The sequence below is a fragment of the Heterodontus francisci genome, chromosome 44 (genome assembly GCF_036365525.1).
Source record: "Heterodontus francisci isolate sHetFra1 chromosome 44, sHetFra1.hap1, whole genome shotgun sequence".
Taxonomy (NCBI): Eukaryota; Metazoa; Chordata; class Chondrichthyes; order Heterodontiformes; family Heterodontidae; genus Heterodontus; species Heterodontus francisci.
The window spans coordinates 10,097,491-10,117,438 of NC_090414.1; the positions used below are offsets into that span (position 1 = coordinate 10,097,491).

Below are 19,948 nucleotides of genomic sequence, written 5' to 3' on the forward strand. Positions count from 1 at the left end.
GCCAATTGAGGCAGTTCAGTTAATGGCCACATAAGGGTCACTTCCCACTGGAACTGTTACTTTACCAGCCACAGAGTTGCACTTGGTCATCTGATCAGTAACAACTGGCGGCCTCCCTGCCGGCTGCGGGGGGCGGTGGGGTGGTGCAGCGGCCCACTGGTCGAACACACTGTAGCACATGGAAATCTCAACAGGGGCACGGGCTGCACCTGCTGGAAAGCATTCGTCGTCTCGATTGGCCTTAGTGATCCCCGGTCCCAACTTCCCACGCCGGAGTCCACTGTGCCTCTTCTCGCTGGGTGCAATCCCAGCAGTGGCCACGACTTCCAGTGACGCTGCTGGGACTGAAGAGAATCCGGGCCTCTGATTGGCCGGTAACTCTTGGAGCCGGGCAATCCCGCATTAAAGGGCCGGAGACCCCGACTGCAGGCAACTAATTGACTGATCCACATAAAATACAGGCAGGCCTTCCAGGGCCCGACGGATGCTTTCCCACCAGGGGATGGAGCCACCATGCCCTGGTGAAAGTCCAACCATTAAATCTGTGTCTCTTTCCACAGATGCTGCCTGTTCACTGCTTAGATCAGATTTAAAACAGGGTCAGTATTTCGATTTTGCTCAAATGCTTAGACATGGATATTAACAGCAGCAGATATGTGGCAGCTGGGAGAGGTATCAGCATGTTATAAAGTATGTCTGATAAGCAGCCTTGGCTTCCAGTCGCACGACATGGACAGTGGAACAGGGTGCAGGACAAAGTAAGTCATAACCATGATCCTGAGGTGGAGTTGCCCAATCGGGAGCTGTCCAATCACCAAGACCTGGGTGTTCTCCGATCCTGAAGGAATTGGCCCAGTCTGCTGGCAGCGTCCAATTGAAGGCGTTTCTAATGTCAGATTCTGGGGTGGTGCAAATCCCAGGCAGGCTGGAACTTTGTTAAACCCTTGGGGTGTCTGATCCATGATCCAATATTGTGGGCATCGATCCGGGGTTTCAATTCACCCCAGATCACTGAGGGATTCCAATCTCGGGAGGGAGGAGCCGAATGTCAATTCAGAGTGTCTTTCTGCGAGCGTAGCGCCTGATGGAGAAAGCTACCCCGCAAATGGTAAATCTTTAAAGCATGTTAAATAAGAGGTTTGAAGCCTCTAAAATATTTAACATGCTAACCCGTCTCCCGGGTGCGGTTGATGTTCCCCTCCTGTCCCTCCTCTGTTAAACCTGCAAGTGGGTACTTTGGAGGCAGGTTGAGTTCATGGTTGAGATTTTTAAGTTTTAGCACTGATCCGATTCCAAGCCACCCATTCTTGGTGTTAAAATCGAGCCCTTACTCTTTGCCTCCGAAACGGAGAATGTTTGATAAGTAATTTCCAGTCCCTTTTCTCTTCCCTCTCTTACAGTTAATTTACTGGCGATTGTTATCCTGTCCCGGGGACAGTGCGGACTCTCCACCTGCACCACTCGCTACCTTGTGGCCATGGCAACGGCGGATCTACTGTTTATTGTCACTGATGTCATACTGAGGCGGATCAGTTATTATTATTTCCCGATATCTTTCTTGAACATCACCCCTGTGTGTAGTGTTATCAATGTTCTGTGCCATGCAGCCACAGACTGTTCTGTCTGGTTCACCATCGTTTTCTCCTTTGATGAATTTGTGGCCATTTGTTGCCAGAAGCTGAAAACTAAATATTGCACCAAGAAAACTGCGGCTGTGGTTCTGGCAACAACCTGCATTCTGCTCTGTATCAAAAATGTCCCCTTCTACTTTCCATTTAAACCTGCAGAGATAATGAACAATGTGCCATGGGGCTGTGTTATAAAGCCAATCTACTTTACTGAGCCCGGATGGGTGGGATTTGACTGGTTGGATACGGTTTTAACCCCATTGATCCCATTCGTTTTAATTTTGTTGCTTAATGCTCTGACAGTCAGACACATTTTAGTGGCCAGTCGAGTCCGTAAGGGACTGAGGGGTCAGAACAAGTGGGAGAATGACAGTGACCCAGAGATGGAGAGCAGAAAGAAGTCTGTGATTTTACTTTTCACTATATCCAGCAACTTCATATTTCTGTGGTTGTTGTATGTTATATATTTCTTAACTTGTAATATTACAGTTATATATCTCGAGGACAACACTCATCCTTTTTATATCTATGGACAAGTTGGAATGATGCTGCAGGTTCTAAGTTGCTGCACAAACACATTTATTTATGGGGTGACACAGTCCAAGTTCAGAGAGCAGGTCAAGAACGCGGTGAAATATCCAGTTACATCAGCTATTCAATTAATTAATAAGCTGAACCACTGAAAGCAGCACAGCAGTGGCTGCCAGTGTTTCCAGTCCATGCATGTACAGGAGACAACAGCGCCAATGCCTCAGCTTGGTGGCTGCTCGGATGGGGAAGGCCGAGTTCCTACCTGGTACCCATGTTAGCTGATAACAGTTCTCTCTGCTGAGCTTCTGTCAGTCTCTCCCTTAAAATCTGCTGTCTTCACACCTCTCCTCAATAAAACAACCCGTAACCCCTCTGTCCATGGAATCACCCTATCTCCAACCTTTCTTTCCTGTCCAATGTCCTTGCCGATATTGCCATCACACAAATCTATGCTTGTTGTTCCTGGACGTAAATATTTGAATCCCTCCAATCAGGTTCTGCCTGCCACATTCACAAAATGGCTTTTATTATAGTGTCAGGTTCTCTGCACGTGGTTCCGCATCTTGGGGGCTCTGCAAGGGGATATGGATTCCTGGGGGCTCTGCAAAGTGTCTAAGTGTGGGTTTGCTGCCGTGGCTGGTCAGTATAGGGTTGGCAAACTGCTACGTGATGGGTCTGTTTGCTCACTCTGGGCTCTGAGGACCATGAATGACTACGATGACAGAATTTGCACATCCTCGGACATCAAGACAGGAGGCCAGATGGTTTCAGCAATGCACGAAGGAGGCAAGAGATAATCTCATAACAACTCATTTGCAGCCATTCTGGTGTCCATTCACAGAGTGAAATAAAGGTTCACCTTAATGCCTCAACTCTGTCATGTCCTTTTCATTTGTATCCCTTGCGAGTGGCTGCAATGCCGCTCATGACCAGAGTAGATCGTAAGTTAATGGGGGCTGTCATCATATTGGCATGTTAATGAGGGCTGTGGTCACATTGACATCTCCCAAAAGGCTAAGGGGGGAGGAAGGTGTCAGCAGCTCAAAATTAAGGTATAATAGATCGTGAAGCCTAATGATTTGAAGAGAAACAATTTAAATTATTTAACACAATAAATATATGCACACCCTTGAGGCCAAGAGTGTGGCTATGGTCTATTCTTAATAAATGTTCAGCTGCAGCTGGGCTGGAGGCAGGCGGTTGGTAATGATACCCTTGGCCAATGATGACTTTGTCGGACGTCCACTGGATTTCTGAGGCCTTCAAGGCCCCGGCTGCCTGAGGGTTTCCTGGACTGGTGCAGCACTCTCCTCAGGCGTTGCAGTTGCTGGAGCTGGGCTCATTGGCGGAGGGTTGAGGAGCCGGTGTCCACACTCGGAGCTCCCTGAGGGGAACCCCCAGATGTGGATGGCATCCTCTCCTCCTCCCTTGAAAGTCTCTGTTGAGCCTCCCTGATCAGCAGAGAAGGACTAGGAGCTGCACAAGACTTGCCACAGCTGCATTAAGCTCATAGCCAGGTCTAAGGTGTGCAGGTCTGCGTGCATTTGCAGGATCTGGCTGTCCATGAGGGTTGCCAAACACTCAATGAAGAAGACAAGGCTTGAGACATAGAACAGAGAACATAGAATGTTACATCGCAGTACAGGCCCTTCGGCCCTCGATGTTGCGCCGACCTGTTAAACCATCTGACCTACACTATTCCATTTTCATCCATATGTCTATCCAATGACCAATTAAATGCCCTTAAATTTGGCGAGTATACTACTGTTGCAGGCAGGGCGTTCCATGCCCCTACTACTCTCTGAGTGAAGAAACTACCTCTGACATCTGTCCTATATCGATCACCCCTCAACTTAAAGCTATGTCCCCTCGTGTTTGCCATCACCATCTGAGGAAAAAGGCTCTCACAATCCACCCTATGTAACCCTCTGATTATCTTATATGTCTCTATTAAGTCACCTCTCCTCCTCCTTCTCTCCAACGAAAACAACCTCAAGTCCCTCAGCCTTTCCTTGTAAGACCTTCCCTCCATACCAGGCAACATCCGAGTAAATCTCCTCTGCACCCTTTCCGAAGCTTCCACATCCTTCCTATAATGCGGTGACCAGAACTGCATGCAATACTCCAGGTGCGGCCGCACCAGAGTTTTGGACAGCTGCAGCAAGACCTCGTGAATCCGAAACTCGATCCCCCTACTCATAAAAGCGAACACACCATATGCCTTCTTAACAGCCCTATTAACCTGGGTGGCAACTTTCAGCGATTTATGTACCTGGACGCCAACATCTCTCTGCTCATCTACACGACCAAGAATCTTCCCATTAGCCCAGTACTCTGCATTCCTGTTACTCCTTCCAAAGTGAAACACCTCACACTTTTCCGCATTAAACTCCATTTGCCATCTCTCAGCCCAGCTCTGCAGCCTATCTATGTCCCTCTGTAACCTACAACATCCTTCGGCACTATCCACAACTCTACCGACCTTCGTGTCATCCGCAAATTTACTAACCCACCCTTCTACACCCTCATCCAGGTCATTTAGAAAAATGACAAACAACAGTGGCCCCAAAACAGATCCTTGCGGTACACCACTAGTAACTAAACTCCAGGATGAACATTTGCCATCAATCACCACCCTCTGTCTTCTTTCAGCTAGCCAATTTCTGATCCAAAGCACTAAATCACCTTCAATCCCATACTTCCGTATTTTCTGCAATAGCCTACCGTGGGGAACCTTATCAAACGCCTTACTGAAATCCATATACATCACATCCACGGCTTTACCCTCATCCACCTGTTTGGTCACCTTCTCGAAAAACTCAATAAGGTTTGTGAGGCACGACCTACCCTTCACAAAACAGTGCTGACTATCGCTAATGAACTTATTCTTTTCAAGATGATTATAAATCCTATCTCTAATAACCTTTTCCAACATTTTACCCTCAAATGAAGTAAGGCTCACAGGTCTATAATTACCAGGGCTGTCTCTACTCCCCTTCTTGAACAAGGGGACAATATTTGCTAACCTCCAGTCTTCCGGCACGAGTCCTGTCGACAATGACGACATAAAGATCAAGGACAAAGGCTCTGTAATCTCCTCCCTGGCTTCCCAGAGAATCCTAGGATTAATCCCATCTGGCCCACTGACTTATCTTTCATAATATCCGGGTTATTATAAGATGGCTGAAAATTGCTTAAAAGGTTATCTGGAGGATACTAATATTCTCAACTTCCTTTGAGGATGGTCAGATCAGTTCTTCAGACCCATTGAAGTGTCTGCTGAACCTTAATTTGAGAGTGATCGTCTGAAAAGTATGGCTGATCCTGCATAGCCCCAAAAAGGGGCTAGGATTGTATTCCATTACACAACACGGTGGTAGATAAACTATAATGTGGGGAAATTTGATGTTATTAATTTTGGTTGTCAGAACAGAAAAGCATATTTTTAAGAGGTGTCAAAATTTAAATGTTGATGGCCAGAATGACTAGGATGAACATGTACTAGGAACATGGAAATTGACCATGCAGGTACAGCAAGCAATTAGGAAGGCAAATGGGGTGTGGGGCTTTCTCGCAAGGCTATATCAGTACATGAATAAGGAAGTCTTGCTACAATTGTGAAAGACTTTATTGAAACCACACCTGGGCTATTTTGCGCAATTTATCTCACCATATCTAAGGAAGGATGTTTTTGCCTTGGATGCAGGACAGCGAATGTTACCTAGATTGGTTCTTTGGGATGAGAGTTTGCCGTGTGTTGAGAGGATGAGTAAATTGGCCCTATACAGTCTGGAGTTAAGAACAGTGAGAGGTGCTCTGGCTGAAACATACAAGATTCTGAAAGAGGTTGACAGGGTAAACACTGAGAGGCTGTTGACTCTGGCTGGGGAATCTAAAACATGGAGATACTGTCTCAGCACAAGGGGTCAATTATTCAGAACTGAGACGAGGAGAAATATCTTCACTTAGAGGGTTGTGAATCTTTGGAATTCTCCACGCCAGAGGGTTGTGGATACTTCATCGTTGAATATATTTAAGGCTGAAATTGACAGATTTTTGTGCTCTCAGCAAGCAAGGGACATTGGAAGTGAGCATGAAAGAGGTGTCGGTGTTGAAGATCGGCAATGATCGCATTGAATGAAGGAAGAGTACGAAGGGGCTGAATGGTCTACTCCCGTTCATACATCTTATGTTCTTAAGGGGTGAATGATCTCTATATGTTTCTATGCAACAGACTCAAGGTGCTGAATGACCTGCTCATCCAGTGTAACAGAGTGAAGGGCCTGAATGGCCACACCTTCCCCTGTATGATTGAGTCTAGGTTACCCAGACAGGGGAAACGTCCTCCCAACATTTACCCTGTCAAACCTCTCAAACCTTATGGGGTAAAATTCAATTGATTCTAGCGGTGTTACGTAGCCTACCTCAGGTTTCCTTGTGTGCGATTCTCCACTGGTCATTTCCTGCATGGCCTGCGCAGTGTTAATGAATTAGTACGATGAATGCAGTGAGCCTGAAGACCTTGAATGAATATTATCCTGACATCAGTGATGCGACCGGGCTGATGCAGCACCAGGATCCCAAATATGGTCAGCGAATTCATTAATCCGTCCTGAAACAACAAGTGTTACGAAACAAGGTGGACCCTGTTCTATTTGAAGGGACATGCAACAATTTACAGATGACCTGTTTTATACTTAATTGCGCTGAGGGAAAGTTTTTGGAAGCACTGTAGGGAGTTCCCGCAGCAATTTGTAGAGATTTGCTGTGCACAGTAAGGGAGGAAAGACCAGTGCCTTGCATAGTTGCAACTCTACTACATGTTCTGCAACATGAACAGGACATGGACAGGAGGAGGCAGAGAGGGGAGGAGAAGGAGGGCTCTCCATAGAAGGCCGTACCCATTAATAATGTTCTGGGATCAGCACTCCTACTAAGCCATGAGTCAGGGGCATTGCCTGAGGGGATTATGGAGTTGTGTCACCTCCTTCATACTAAACTGGAGCCTGAAAGCTGTGTGAGGACGGCCCTCTAAGATGTACCAGAGGATGGATGCTCAATGACAATGGCAACCCCTTTGCACGTGGCTGATGACTCCCTTCCACCATACCACCATATGAGGTCAGAGGGCCTTCAATGAGAGTAATGGAGTGTCCCGCCACAACATGGAGCAAGCTATAAGCCTCCTCAAGCAATGTTTTCACTGCCTAGATTAGTCAAAGGGAATCTGTGCAGTAGTAGCCCTAGAGGGTGTCCATTTTGCGGTGGTGTGCAGCGTCCGCCAAATCCTGTACAGTCTGAGAGCCCAGTAACTACCTCCTGGGATCTGGAGACCAGCTCGGCAGGTAGAGGATGTGGAGGGGAAGAAGAGGAGGCAGTGAGAAGACCACATCCAACACGTTCAACTGACGGAGCTAGACGGACCGCATTGTGAGGCTTGGTTTCAGTAAAAAGCAACTTCTTCACTCCAACTTGGAGCAAATACTTTCAGTCAACAGCTTCATCCAGCGACACATCGCTGACACAAACGAAAACTAAAGTAATGCCCATTGTACATCCTTTTAGTGCCTATCTTGTGGGAGACTTTGCCTGTGATAGTGCCCCTACACAGTCCTACCTCAGTGGCTGCTGCATGGTTGATGGAAGTCTGCTGACTTTCACTCGGGGCCACTGCAGATGTCCTTGCCGGCCGCCAGCAAAGAGCTCTGGGCCGTGAGGGTCTGGATTCGGACTTTGCCACCTCGGCATGGTTGGTGGTAGCCTGGGCGAGCTGACTGAAGGGCAACAGCAAGGGCACTGGTGGAGTGGCAGTGGTAGGAGCACGAATGCTGTCATCCTGAGAAAGGACAGCAGGTCCATGCTCCACGAAGCCACTGGCATTCCCACGGGACAGCACCTCAGTCATCCTCATAATCTACTGGAGCACAGATTGCTGGCCTGATGTGTGAGCCTGTGGATCCCTTTGAGCATTGAGATCCACAGCCATGATGGCAACAGTCGAAGCCTGCATGGCAACATACATGGATGTCATGAGTTTCCATCGCAGCACTCAAATAGAAAAATAGAATTATTGAAAATTTATACCACAGGAGGATGCCCTACGGCCCATCCCGTCTGTACGCTTAGAGGAGCAGGGTAAGGCCAATAAAATCAATGAATATTTATTATCAGTGTTCATTAAGGAAGTGGAATCTGGCAAAAATATAAAAAAGTGGGCAGAAGCAATGGGTAGGGTAAAAATTGAGTGGTGGGTACTAATACGCTGTTTACACTTAGTGTAGATATGTCACCTGGTCCAGAAGGCTTGCATCCGAAGTTGCTGAAGGATGTGGGGATTGAAATCGTGGAATGGTTTGACATAGTGGCGGCACAGTGGTGCAGTGGTTAGTACCACAGCTTCACAACTCCAGGAACGCTGGCTCGATTCTGGGTACTGCCTGTGCGGAGTTTGCAAGTTCTCCCTGCGACTGTGTGGGTTTTCACGGAGTGCTCCAGTTTCCTTCCACAGCCAGAGACTTGCAGGTGATGGGTAAATTGGCCATTATGAATTGCCTCTAGTGTAGATAGGGAATATTGGATTACTGTAGGGTTCGTTTAAATGGGTGATTGTTGGTCGGCGCAGTCTTGGTGGGCCGAAGGGCCTCTTTCAGTGCTGTTTCTCTAAGAAAATATTCTTCCAATCTTCCCTATATGCGGGAAAGGTGCCAGAGAATTGGAAGGTGGCAAAAGCAACACCCTGATTCGTGAACATGTGTAAGGACAGTCCCAGCATCGACAGTCCAGTTATTGTAACAACAGAGTTGGGTAACGTTTTAGAAATTATAACCAGGGAAGTCTGGTGTTAATTAAGGCAGGCCAGCATGAATTTGTAAAAGGCCGATCATGCTTAACTAATCAATTTTGACATTTTTTGATGAAGTCACAGAGAAGGTTGATGAAGGGAATGTGATTCATGTTCGTTATTTGGATTTTAAGAAAGCGTTTAATAAGGTACCACATAAACGGCTGGTTAACAAAATTGAGGCTCATGGAATAGGAGGGTCAGTGTCCAATTGACAAGACATTGGCTTAAGGGTGAGTCGTGTTGGTTGTTTCAGACTGGAGGATGACAGACAGTGTTGTTCTCCAAGGGTCAGAGCTGGGACCACTGCTGTTTTTGTGACATGTAAATGACTTGGATCGCGGAATACAGAGTAGAATCTCACAATTTGCTGATGACACCTAATTTGCAGGTGCGGCAAATCATGAGGATTATATGAACAGCCTGAAACAGGATATAGATAGGTTAGCAGAATGCGCATGCAGCTGACAGATGGAATTTAATACAGACAAGTGTGAGGCTGTGCATTCTGGCAGAATGAATAGCGAGAGGCAATATAGATTTAATGGTACAGTTCCAAAGGGTGTACAGAGACTGAGGGACCTGGGTCTACATGTTCGCTGATTTTTGACGGTGGCAGAACATATTGAGAGAGTGCTTAGCAATACATATTGGATCTGTGTATCATAAACAGAGGTATTGAGGACGAAACCAGGGAAGTTATGCTGAACCTTTATGAAGATCTCATTGGGCCCAAACTGGAGATTGCGTGCAGTTCTGGTCACCACACTTTAGGAAGGCTGTGAGGATCCTTGAGAGTGTCCAGAGGTGATATACCCGTATGATTCCTGGAATGTGGATTATAGTTACAAGGTTAAGGTGGAAAAACTGGGTTTGTTCTCCTTAGAATAAAGGAAATTATATAAGTTAGAGACGGAAAAACAGATCGCATTCACAATGGGTTCAAGACCTATGGGCCACAGATTGATAGGTTTTGAGCAAAAGATGCAGGGGGAATACGAGGATGCAGCGAATGGTAATGACCTGGAACTCACTGCCCACAAGAGTGGTGGAAGTGAAGATAAATAATGACTTCAAGTGGAAATTGGATGGCAACTTGATGGAAATAAACTTGCAGGGCTACAGAGATCGAGTGGTGAAGTGGGACTGAGTAGTTCTGTGAATAGCTGATATGGAGTAGATGGGCCACATTGCCTCCTTCTGTGACTATGTCACAGCTGAAAAAGAGCGATTCAGTCTAATCCTACCTTTCAGCTCTCGCTCCGTAGACCTGTAGGTTACAGAAAGTGCATATCCAAGTATTTTTGAAATGTGATGGGAGTTTCTGCCTCTACCACCTTTACAGCCAGTGGTTCCAGTCCCGCACTACCCTCTGTGTGAATGATGTTGAGAGGCCTCCTTCTCTGGTGCAGTGGAAGCTGAGACCACAGCCAGCAAACGCTTCATCATGGGTCACTCTGACAGTGCTGCTATGGAAATGCCTTCCACTTCCATGGTGGAAAGGATGGGCTCCAAGCTCTGCCCAATGTCATGTTGGAGCCGGACTCTTCCAAACACTTAATGATTGGTGTTAGTGATTGGAGGCTGTCTGGCAGGCCTGTCAATGTATCAACCATCTCAGTGTGCATCATCATCAGTGTTTTCCTGTCATCCATTCGAACAAGCTCCTTATCTGAGTCCCATACAGCAGAACCCGTCTGTAACCTAGCCCTCCGGGGAGTTCACAGACGATCTGCCCTATCCCCTTGGCATAACTGTAGCCCTCTCGTGCCCAGTGACTCACCTCGTGCTGATCCCGACTCCAACACTAGCCTCTAAAGTTCACAAAGTGCCAGTATCTGAGCTGGCGTATCGTAGAACTAGGTTTGTCGATAGGACTTTAATCAAATTGGTGGGGGAAGGGTTCAATTGAGGTGCAGGGTAGTGAAGAGGAGAACGGTAATCCACGTGTGACAGGAAGGGGCAGAAAGTAGAAGCAGAAGAGTGCAGCAGAAATTCGAACCAGAATGAGTAATAATGGGAAAAAGTCAAAGTTTAAGGCTCTTTATTTGAATGCACGCAGCATTTTTAACAAGAGAGATGAGTTGCTGGCACAAATAGAAATAAATGAATATGACTTGATAGCTATTCCAGAGACGTGGTTGCAAGGTGACCAAGACTGGAAACTCAGTATTCAAGAGTATTTGACGTTACAGAAAAACAGGCAAATAGGAAAAGGAGGTGGGGTAGCTTTGTTAATAAATGAAGGTATCGGTTTGGTCGTGAGTAGTGATACAGGTGCCATAGATCGTGATGTGGAATCAGTTTGGGTGGAAATAAGGAATAGCAAAGGGAAGAAATCACGGGTGGGAGCCGTCTATAGACACCAGAAGAGTTGCCTCACTGTTGGACAAAGTATAAATCTGGAAATAATGGAGGCGTGTAAGAAGGGCGCTACATCTGTCTTGGGTGATATTAATCTGCATATTGACAGGACAAATAAGATTGGCAGAGGTGACATAGATGGGGAATTTGTCGTGTGCATCAGGGATTGTTACTTTGAGCAATACATTGCCGAACCTATTGGGAACAGGCTATTTTATATCTAGTAATGTATAATGAGGTAGGATGAATAAGAGATATCGTAGTTAAGGATCCTCTAGGGGGTAGCAATCACAACATGGTAGAATTTCAAATTCAGTTTGAGGCTGCGCAACTCGGGTATCAAACCAGAGTTCTCAACTTAAACAAAGGCAGTTACAGAGGTATGAATAAAGAATTGTCTAAAGCGGGCAGGGAAAATAGACTAAGGGGAATGTCAGTGGATGAGTCTTCCTTTTAGCCTGCTTATCTCGAGAGACAATGGGGGTAAGTGCCTGGAGGTGGTCAGTGTTGTGTGGAGCAGTGCCTGGAGTGGCTATGAAGGCCAATTCTAGAGTGACAGGCACTTCCACAGGTGCTGCAGAAAAATTTCTTTGTCGGGGCTGTTACATACTTGGCTCTCCTCTTGCACTTCTGTCTTTTTTCCTGCCAACTGCTAACTCTCTTCGACTCGCCACACTTAAGCCCCGCCTTTATGGCTGGCCACCAGTTCTGGCGATCACTGGCAACTGACTCCCACGACTTGTGATCATTGTCACAGGACTTCATGTCGCGTTTGCAGGCGTCGTTAAAGCGGAGACATGGATGGCCGGTGGGTCTGATAACAGTGGCGAGCTCGCTGTGCAATGTATCTTTGGGGATCCTGCCATCTTCCATGCGGCTCACATGGCCAAGCCATCTCAAGCGCTGCTGACTCAGTCGTGTGTATAAGCTGGGGATGTTGGCAGCCTCGAGGACTTTTGTGCTGGAGATACGATCCTGCCACCTGATGCCAAGTATGCTCCGGAAGCAGCGAAGATGAAATGAATTGAGACGTCATGCAGTGACATACATTTAAGCAGATATTTCGTAGACTCTCAGCCAAACTGTAACCCGTGGTTACCAAAGGCGGTCAAGGAAAGTATCCAATCAAAACTAAGGCATAGAAAGCACCGAAAACTAATGGAAGGCCAGAGGATTGCAATTCATTTTTTTAGGAACTAGCAGCGGATGACTAAAAAGCTAATAAATAGGGAGAAAATTCATTATGAAAGTAATTTGGCAAGAAACATAAAAACAAACAGCAAGCGCTTCTACGGGTATATAAAAATAAATAGAGTTGCTAAAGTGAGCCTGGTACCCTTGGAGGATGCGACGGGAGAATTGATAACGGGGAACAGGGAAATGGCAGATTATTTAAAACAATATTTTGCACCGGTCTTCACGGTGGAGAAGATGACAACCATCCCACAGCCATCAGTTAAGCAAGGAACTAATGGTAGGAAAGATCGTGCAACTGTCTCTATCACGAGGGACAATGTATTTGACAAACTAATGGATCTAAATGCAGGCAAGTCACCAGGAGCTGATGGCCTACATCCAAGGGATTTAAAGGAAGTTGCTGCAGAGATAATGGGGTCCTTGGTCGAAATATTCCAGAACTCACTGGATTTCGGGAGGGTTCCAGCGGACTGGAAAACCATTAATGAACGGATCAAGAAGGTCACGAGACAAAGATCAAGAAACTATAGGCCAGTCAGCCTAACGTTGAGAAAATGCTAGAGACCATTATTAATAAAAAAAAAGCAGGACATTTAGAAAAGCTGAACGAAATCAAACAGATTCAACATGGTTTGTGAAAGAAAAATCGTCTTTGACAAATATGCTGATATTCTTTGAGGATATAACAAGCAGAGTTGATAAAGGGGCACTGGTAGATGCAATGTATTGGATCTCCAGAAGGCATTCGATAATGTGCCACATAAAAGATTATTGCATAAGATAGGAGCTCATGGTATTGGGGGTAATGTATCAGCATGAATTCAGAATTGGTTAACTCACAGAAGACGGAAAGTCGCGCTAAATGGGTCGCTTTCAGGTTGTAAAGACGTAACTAGTGGAGTAGCACAAGGATCAATCCGAGGGTCTCATTTATTTACTGTCTGTAATAATGAATGGGAGGAAGGGGCAGTGTGTTATCTATGTACATTTGTTGACGATACAAAAGTAGGTGGAAGGGCATGTTGTGATGAGGACACATGGAATCTGCAAGGGGATATAGATAGGTTGAGTGAGTGGGCAAACATTTGGCAGATGGAATTCAATGTAGGAAGTGTGAGGTCATGCACTTTGGTAGGAAGAATCAAAAGGCAAACTATTATTAAAATGGAGAGAGACTCCAAAAAAGTGCAGCACAGTTGGATCTGGGTGTTCTTGTGCATGAAGCACAAAAAGTTAATATGCAGGAGCAGCAAGTAATTAAGAAGGCAAATGGAATTTTGTCATTTATTGCTGGGGGGTTGGCGGTAAAAAATAGGGAACTCTTGGTCCAACTATACAGGATGTTGTTGAGGCCGCACCTAGAGTACTGTGTACAGTTCTGGTCCCCGTATTTAAGATATGATATACTAGCATTGGAGGCAGTTCAAAAGAGATTCACGAGGCTGATTCCTGGGATGAAGGGGTTGACTTATCAAGAACAGAGAAACAGGTTAGGCCTTTATTCATTAGAGTTTAGAAGAATGAGGGGTGATTCTGAGGGTGATTGACAGGATAGATGTTGAGAAGACGGCTCTACTAGTGGAGGAATCTGGAATAGGGGACATAGTTACAGAACAAGGGAATGTTCATTGAAAACTGAGATGCGCAGGAATTACTTCTGTTAGAGGGTGGTGAATGTCTTGAATTCTCTACCCCAGAGAGTTGTGGAGGCTAGATCACTGAAGGTATTTAAAGAGGAGATAGATTTTTGAAATATCGGGGAGTTAAGGGCTATGAGGAGCTGGCATGAAAGATGAGTTGAGGTCTGGAGCAGGTCATCCATGATCTTTTCCAATGGCGGGGCAGGCTTGACGGGCCGAATGGGCTACTCCTTCTCCTATTTCTTCTGTTCTTATGGTGGCTGTTTATGTCAGGTCAAGTCATGGTGCCGCCTCTTCACTGTGGTGGGGTTGCGCTTCCTCTTTCTCTTGGCTCTTTGGAGGTTCAACAGACGTCAATTCCTAGCCATCTGAAAACACAAAAGCATAAGGGGAAGGTTGGGGTGAGGGAGGGGTGGTGGGGAGGAAACAGGAGTTCCACTGTCGCACAGTCTGCAGTTTCCATTTCATAGCACCTTTCAGGATGAGGGTGAGGAGTAAGTGGAGACGGTGCATAAGGCAGCACCTGACCATCCTCCTCGATGGCCTCAGAAGTATGGAATGCCACCTGCTCTGTGGCATCTGGCCCGATTATTTGTTGCAACATCTGCTCGAGGGTGCTGAGGGCATGCAGGCGCCCGTCACCCGACCTCTGGTTTACTCTCCTCCTGTGTGCCACCTTCCCCTACAAGAAGGGGACTGCCTTTCCTTTTATTGGTACGTGTCTTTAAAAAGGGAACACTGCATGGAGCACGTGGTTTGTTCAGAACGCTTGTCGGCCTCCTGCAGTGCACAAAGGCGGCCAGCAACGTTACACAAAGGAATAGGGCAAGGGATCCGCTCAGGGCCGCGAAGGGGAAGCTGCAGCAATGCAGGCTACTGCATAATCGCTGTGGAAGACTCAGGCTGGAGGGAGATGTGACAGTTCACCAGGGATAGAGATCCCCAACTCAGTACACTGCCCTGGAGGTATTGGTGGCACAATTGGAGACCTGGGAAGACGTAATGTTTCCGACAGAGGGCCTCAATAACATCACGGAAATGAGGCGCGAGACCAATTTTACTTGTTACAGTCGGAATCGGCACGGGCAGGTTATGAATCACCATTAATCACCCAGACACACCAGCTTCTATCCCAGAGCGCTTTTTAAAAATTCATTCATGGAATGTACGGGTCTCTGCCAAGGCCAATATTTATTACCCATCCCTAATTACATCTGAGAAGGTGGTGATGAGCTGCGTTCCTGAATTGAACTTAATGTCTTACTCAGCCATTTCAGAGGCAGTTATTTTCAATCACATTGTTCTGCGTCTGGAGTCACATGTAGGCCAGACGGGGTAAGGCTGGCAGATTTCCTTCCTGAAAGGGAATTAGTGAAGCAGATGCAACAATCCAATCGTTACTCTGATCAACTTTTTATTCCAGACTGACTGAAGGAACTAAATTAAAAGATACCAGCAGCTGTGATGGGATTTGAATTGAAGTCTCCAGATTCTGAGTCCAGATCTGTCAGTTACTAATCCAGTAAAGTGACCACTATGTGACCACACATCAGCAGACAGACAATCAAAAACCTCACACTGTTGCACACACACTGCATTTTACAGCCCCAATTCCCCTACTTCGGGGGTCATGGCGGGTGTGGGTGGTGGAAAATGGCTCCGAGAGAGGACCAATGCCGGGAAGGCCTACCCCGATATTGCCAGTGCTGAGGCCTTGCGGTGGGCCCCCTCCACCCGCTGCTTGGAAAGGGGAGCAAAATGTGCAGCTTTTAAAAAATGCAAATAAATGAATTATTTAGCTATCCACTCCTGACTTCGGTTAGGCTCAGATATTATTGCAGGGAGGGGTAGTCCAGTGCCTTCAGATCTCTGTCCCAAAATCCGAGGCCGAACACTGGTGGGGAGGGGGGAGCAGGTATGTTTCTCTGTGTGGTAGGGGGAGCGGTGTCAAGTGATTCAATTGGTCTAGGGCATGATGGGAAGGGGTAAAGTTTCTGGTTTATGGACATGGGGGGGCGGGGAAGGGGAAAATCAGCTCTCCCAAGTAAGTGTTCGCCAGGCCCAAATGATGATGGTGGGGAGGGTGGACGATTAATGCAGGGGGAAGGGCCTTTGGAGCGGCAGGTTTTTCAGGTGGGGTTTAATGAGTTCCTATGAAAGGGCGCAAGGACCTGAATTGTTAACTCTGTTTCTCACTCTGCAGATGCTACCAGACCTGCTGAGAATTTCCAGCACTTTTTGTTTTCATTTCAAATTTCCAGCATGCACGGTATTTTGCTTTTCTGATTGAAATTGCAAACAGCACACTGTTTAACAATTTGCTCGCCAGTGTTTGTGAGCTGCAGCTGCAGAACTAATGGAGATTTCAGCAGCTCTCCAAAGAAGGAAACCATAGTGCCTGTCTGATATTTCTTGGACGGTCTAAATCCCCCTTGCCTGTCAGACTGTTTGGCATCTTTTCATCTACGAAAGATGAGGGACATACAGCAAATAATCCATTTAGGTGTGATGCCTTCTGTTGGTGCACTTTTCTGATGACTGTGAAGACCAATCTTTGAGAGGCAGGTGCTGCCTCAAGTGCTGCACGTGAAGCTACCAGATAACGCTGTCAGTTGTTGGCTTTTTGACGTTGACGCCTGTTGCCAAGCTGCCATAGCAACTAGTCAACGGCTAGTGCACACCAGTTCACAGAACCTGTAGATACTTCAATAAAAGCAAAATACTGCGGATGCTGGAAATCTGAAATAAGAACAAGAAATGCTGGAGCCACTCAGCAGGTCTGGCAGCATCTGTGAAAAGAGAAGCAGAGTTAACGTTTCGGTTCACTGACCCGAAACGTTAACTCTGCTTCTCTTTTCACAGATGCTGCCAGACCTGCTGAGTGGTTCCAGCATTTCTTGTTTTTATTTTACTATAGATACTTCAGTCTTTCGCCAGCTACTCAGGTGCGAAAGTCGACATTTAGAGCCTTCATGTCAAAATTGCATGCATCCTTGAAGCGGAGCTTTGGGCAGCCCACTGGTCATCTGGCCATGGCTACTTCACCAGACAAAAGGTCCTTGGGTATGCAACCATTTTCCATCCTGTCACATGTCCAATCCACCGAAGACGCCCCTGTTTGATTAGTGCAAACACAGTTGGAGCTCTGCCTTCGAGAGTACGGCGGCATTTGTGATTTTGTCCTGCCAGGATAGAAACATAATGTGTGACAAGCAGCGAAGATGGAAATAACTGAGCTTCTTTTCCTGGTAGCCTTAAGTTGCCCATGATTCAAGCCATACAGCAAGGTGCTGAGAACGCAGGCCTTATAAACCATCAGCCTGATCCTAAGAGTCAGCTTGGTGTCATCCCATGCACGTTTCACAGCTCGGCAACAAGTGGTAGCTGCTTTCCGTGTGCATGTATCGAGATTGTCCATCACCGTGGACCCAGGGGAACAGAATCTGCTAACCACTTCCAGTGGGGTGTTATTTAGTGTGATCGGGGCAGTGACCTTGTCCCATGGTCATGGATTTCTTGATGCAAAAAGTGAAAGAAAACAAATTAGAGACGTTGGAGAGGCAGCCCATAAGCCAGACTAAGGAGGGCATACTTCCACATCGTCTTGGCCAGCAGGACAAACCCGTTTGTGGTATTTGCAGAGATCCATCATCAGGTCCCATCCTCTGCTGACATACTTGCCCAAAGGGACTGGGGAAGTGAGGAGACAGAGCACAACTGTTACTGTATACGTGTGTGAGGTCGGTATGGAAATATTCTGCAGAACCGAAAGATTTGGTTGCTGACGAGGAACTGACTGCAATTGAACCCTCAGTACCTCAATTATCTCCATACGACCATATGAGTTAGGAGCAGAAGTAGGCCATTCAGCCCCTCTAGCCTGCTCCGCCATTCAGAAAGATTTGTTTCTGTCTCGAATGTCACACTCCCATCTAGCCCTGATAATCTTTTGCCTAACAAGAATCTAACTATCTCTGCCTTAAAAATATTCAATGACCCCGCCTCCACCACCTTCAAGGCAGAGAATTCCAAAGTCGTAGTACCCTCTGAGAAATAAAATAGTTAATTTCTGTCCTAAAAGAGCGACCCCTAATTTTAAAACAGTAGCCCCAGGTTCTTGACTCACCCACAAGAGGAAACATCTTTTCTATATCCACTTTGTCAAGACTGTTCAGGCTCTCACAGATACATAGGAACATAGAAAACAGGAACAGGAGCAGGCCATTCGGCCCTTCGGGCCTGTTCTGCCATTCAAGAAAGACCATGGCTGATCCAGTGCCCTGTTCCCGCTTTCTCACCATATCCCTTGATCCCTTTAACCTGGAGAAATATATCTATCTCCTTCTTGAATATATTTAATGACTTTGCTTCCACTGCCTTCTAAGATAGATAATTCCCCAGGCTTAGCAACCTCTCAGGGAAGAAAATCCTCCTCATCTCGGTTCTAAACGTCATACCCTGTCTCCTGAGACTGCGACCCCTGGTTCTGGACTCCCTAGCATCGGGAACATCCTCCCTGCATCTAAACTGCCTAGTCAACAAAGAACAAAGAAGAGTACCGCACAGTAACAGGCCATTCAGCCCTCCAAGCCTGCGCCGATCTTGATGCCTGCCGAAACTAACACCTTCTGCACTTCCGGGGCCCATATCCCTCTATTCCCATCCTATTCATATATTTGTCAAAATGCCTCTTAAACGTTGCTATCGTACCTGCTTCCATCACCTCCCCGGGCAGCAAGTTGCAGGCACTCACCACCCTCTGTGTAAAGAACTTGTCTCGCACATCCCCTCTAAACTTTGCCCCTCGCACCTTAAACCTATGTCCCCTAGTAACTGACACTTTCACCCTGGGAAAAAGCTTCTGACTATCCACTCTGTCCATGCCGCTCATAACTTTGTAAACCTCTATCATGTCGTCCCTCCACCTCCGTCGTTCCAGTGAAAACATCCGCATTTTTCCAACCTCTCCAGAGTTCAGCCTAATAAATCTTCTTTGCACTCCCTACAAGGCAAGAACATCCTTTCTGAGGGAAGGAGAGCAAAACTGCACTCATTACTCCCGATATGGATTCACCAAAGCCCTGTATATCTGCAGTATGACATCTTGCTCCTCTACTCAAATCCTCTTGCAATGAAGGCCAACATACCATTTGCCTTCCTAATTGCTTGCTGCACCAGAATGCTTGCTTTCAGCAACTGGTGTACGAGGGCACCCAAGTTTTGTTGCACCTCCTCCTTTCCCAATCTAGCGCCATTCAGATAATAATCTGCATTTCTGTTTTTGCAACAAAAGTAGATAGCCTCACATTTATCAACGTTATACTTCAGTTGTCATGCATTTGCCCACTCACCCAACTTTTCCAAATAACATTGGAGTCTCTTTGCATCCTCTGTACAGCTCACACCTCCCCCCCTCCATCGGCCCCCACCCCACGCCAGCTTCGCATCCTCTGCAAACTTGGAAATGTTACATTTAGTTCCATCACTCAAGTCATGAATATATATTGTGGATTGCTGGGGCCCAAGCATTGATCCCTGTGGTAGCCCAATCGTCACTGCCTGCCACCCGAAACAAGACCCGCTTATTCCTACTCTCTATTTCTTGTCTGTCAACCAATTCGCAATCCATGCCAGTATATTACCTCCAATTCCATGTGCTTTAATTTTGCTAACAAGCCTCCGATGTGGGACCTTATCAAAAACCTTTTGAAAATCCAAAAGCACCGCATCTACTAGTTACATCTTCA

At 46.6% G+C, this 19,948-nt stretch overlaps 1 protein-coding gene across 1 annotated transcript; it reads left to right on the forward strand.

Moving 5' to 3' along the window:
- The first annotated feature begins 632 nt into the window (after nucleotides 1-632).
- LOC137355958 (probable G-protein coupled receptor 139) lies at nucleotides 633-2,311 on the forward strand. Its single transcript, XM_068021659.1, has 2 exons — nucleotides 633-672; nucleotides 1,401-2,311. The coding sequence occupies exons 1-2, from the start codon at nucleotides 633-635 to the stop codon at nucleotides 2,309-2,311; spliced, it is 951 nt and encodes a 316-aa protein (XP_067877760.1).
- Nucleotides 2,312-19,948: the final 17,637 nt, after the last annotated feature.

Coding starts and splice junctions, on each gene's coding strand:
- LOC137355958 (XM_068021659.1), top strand. CDS start 633: ATGGATATTAACAGCAGCAGATATGTGGCAGCTGGGAGAG. Junction 673..1,400: donor ATATGTGGCAGCTGGGAGAG/GTATCAGCATGT, acceptor CCTCTCTTACAG/TTAATTTACTGGCGATTGTT.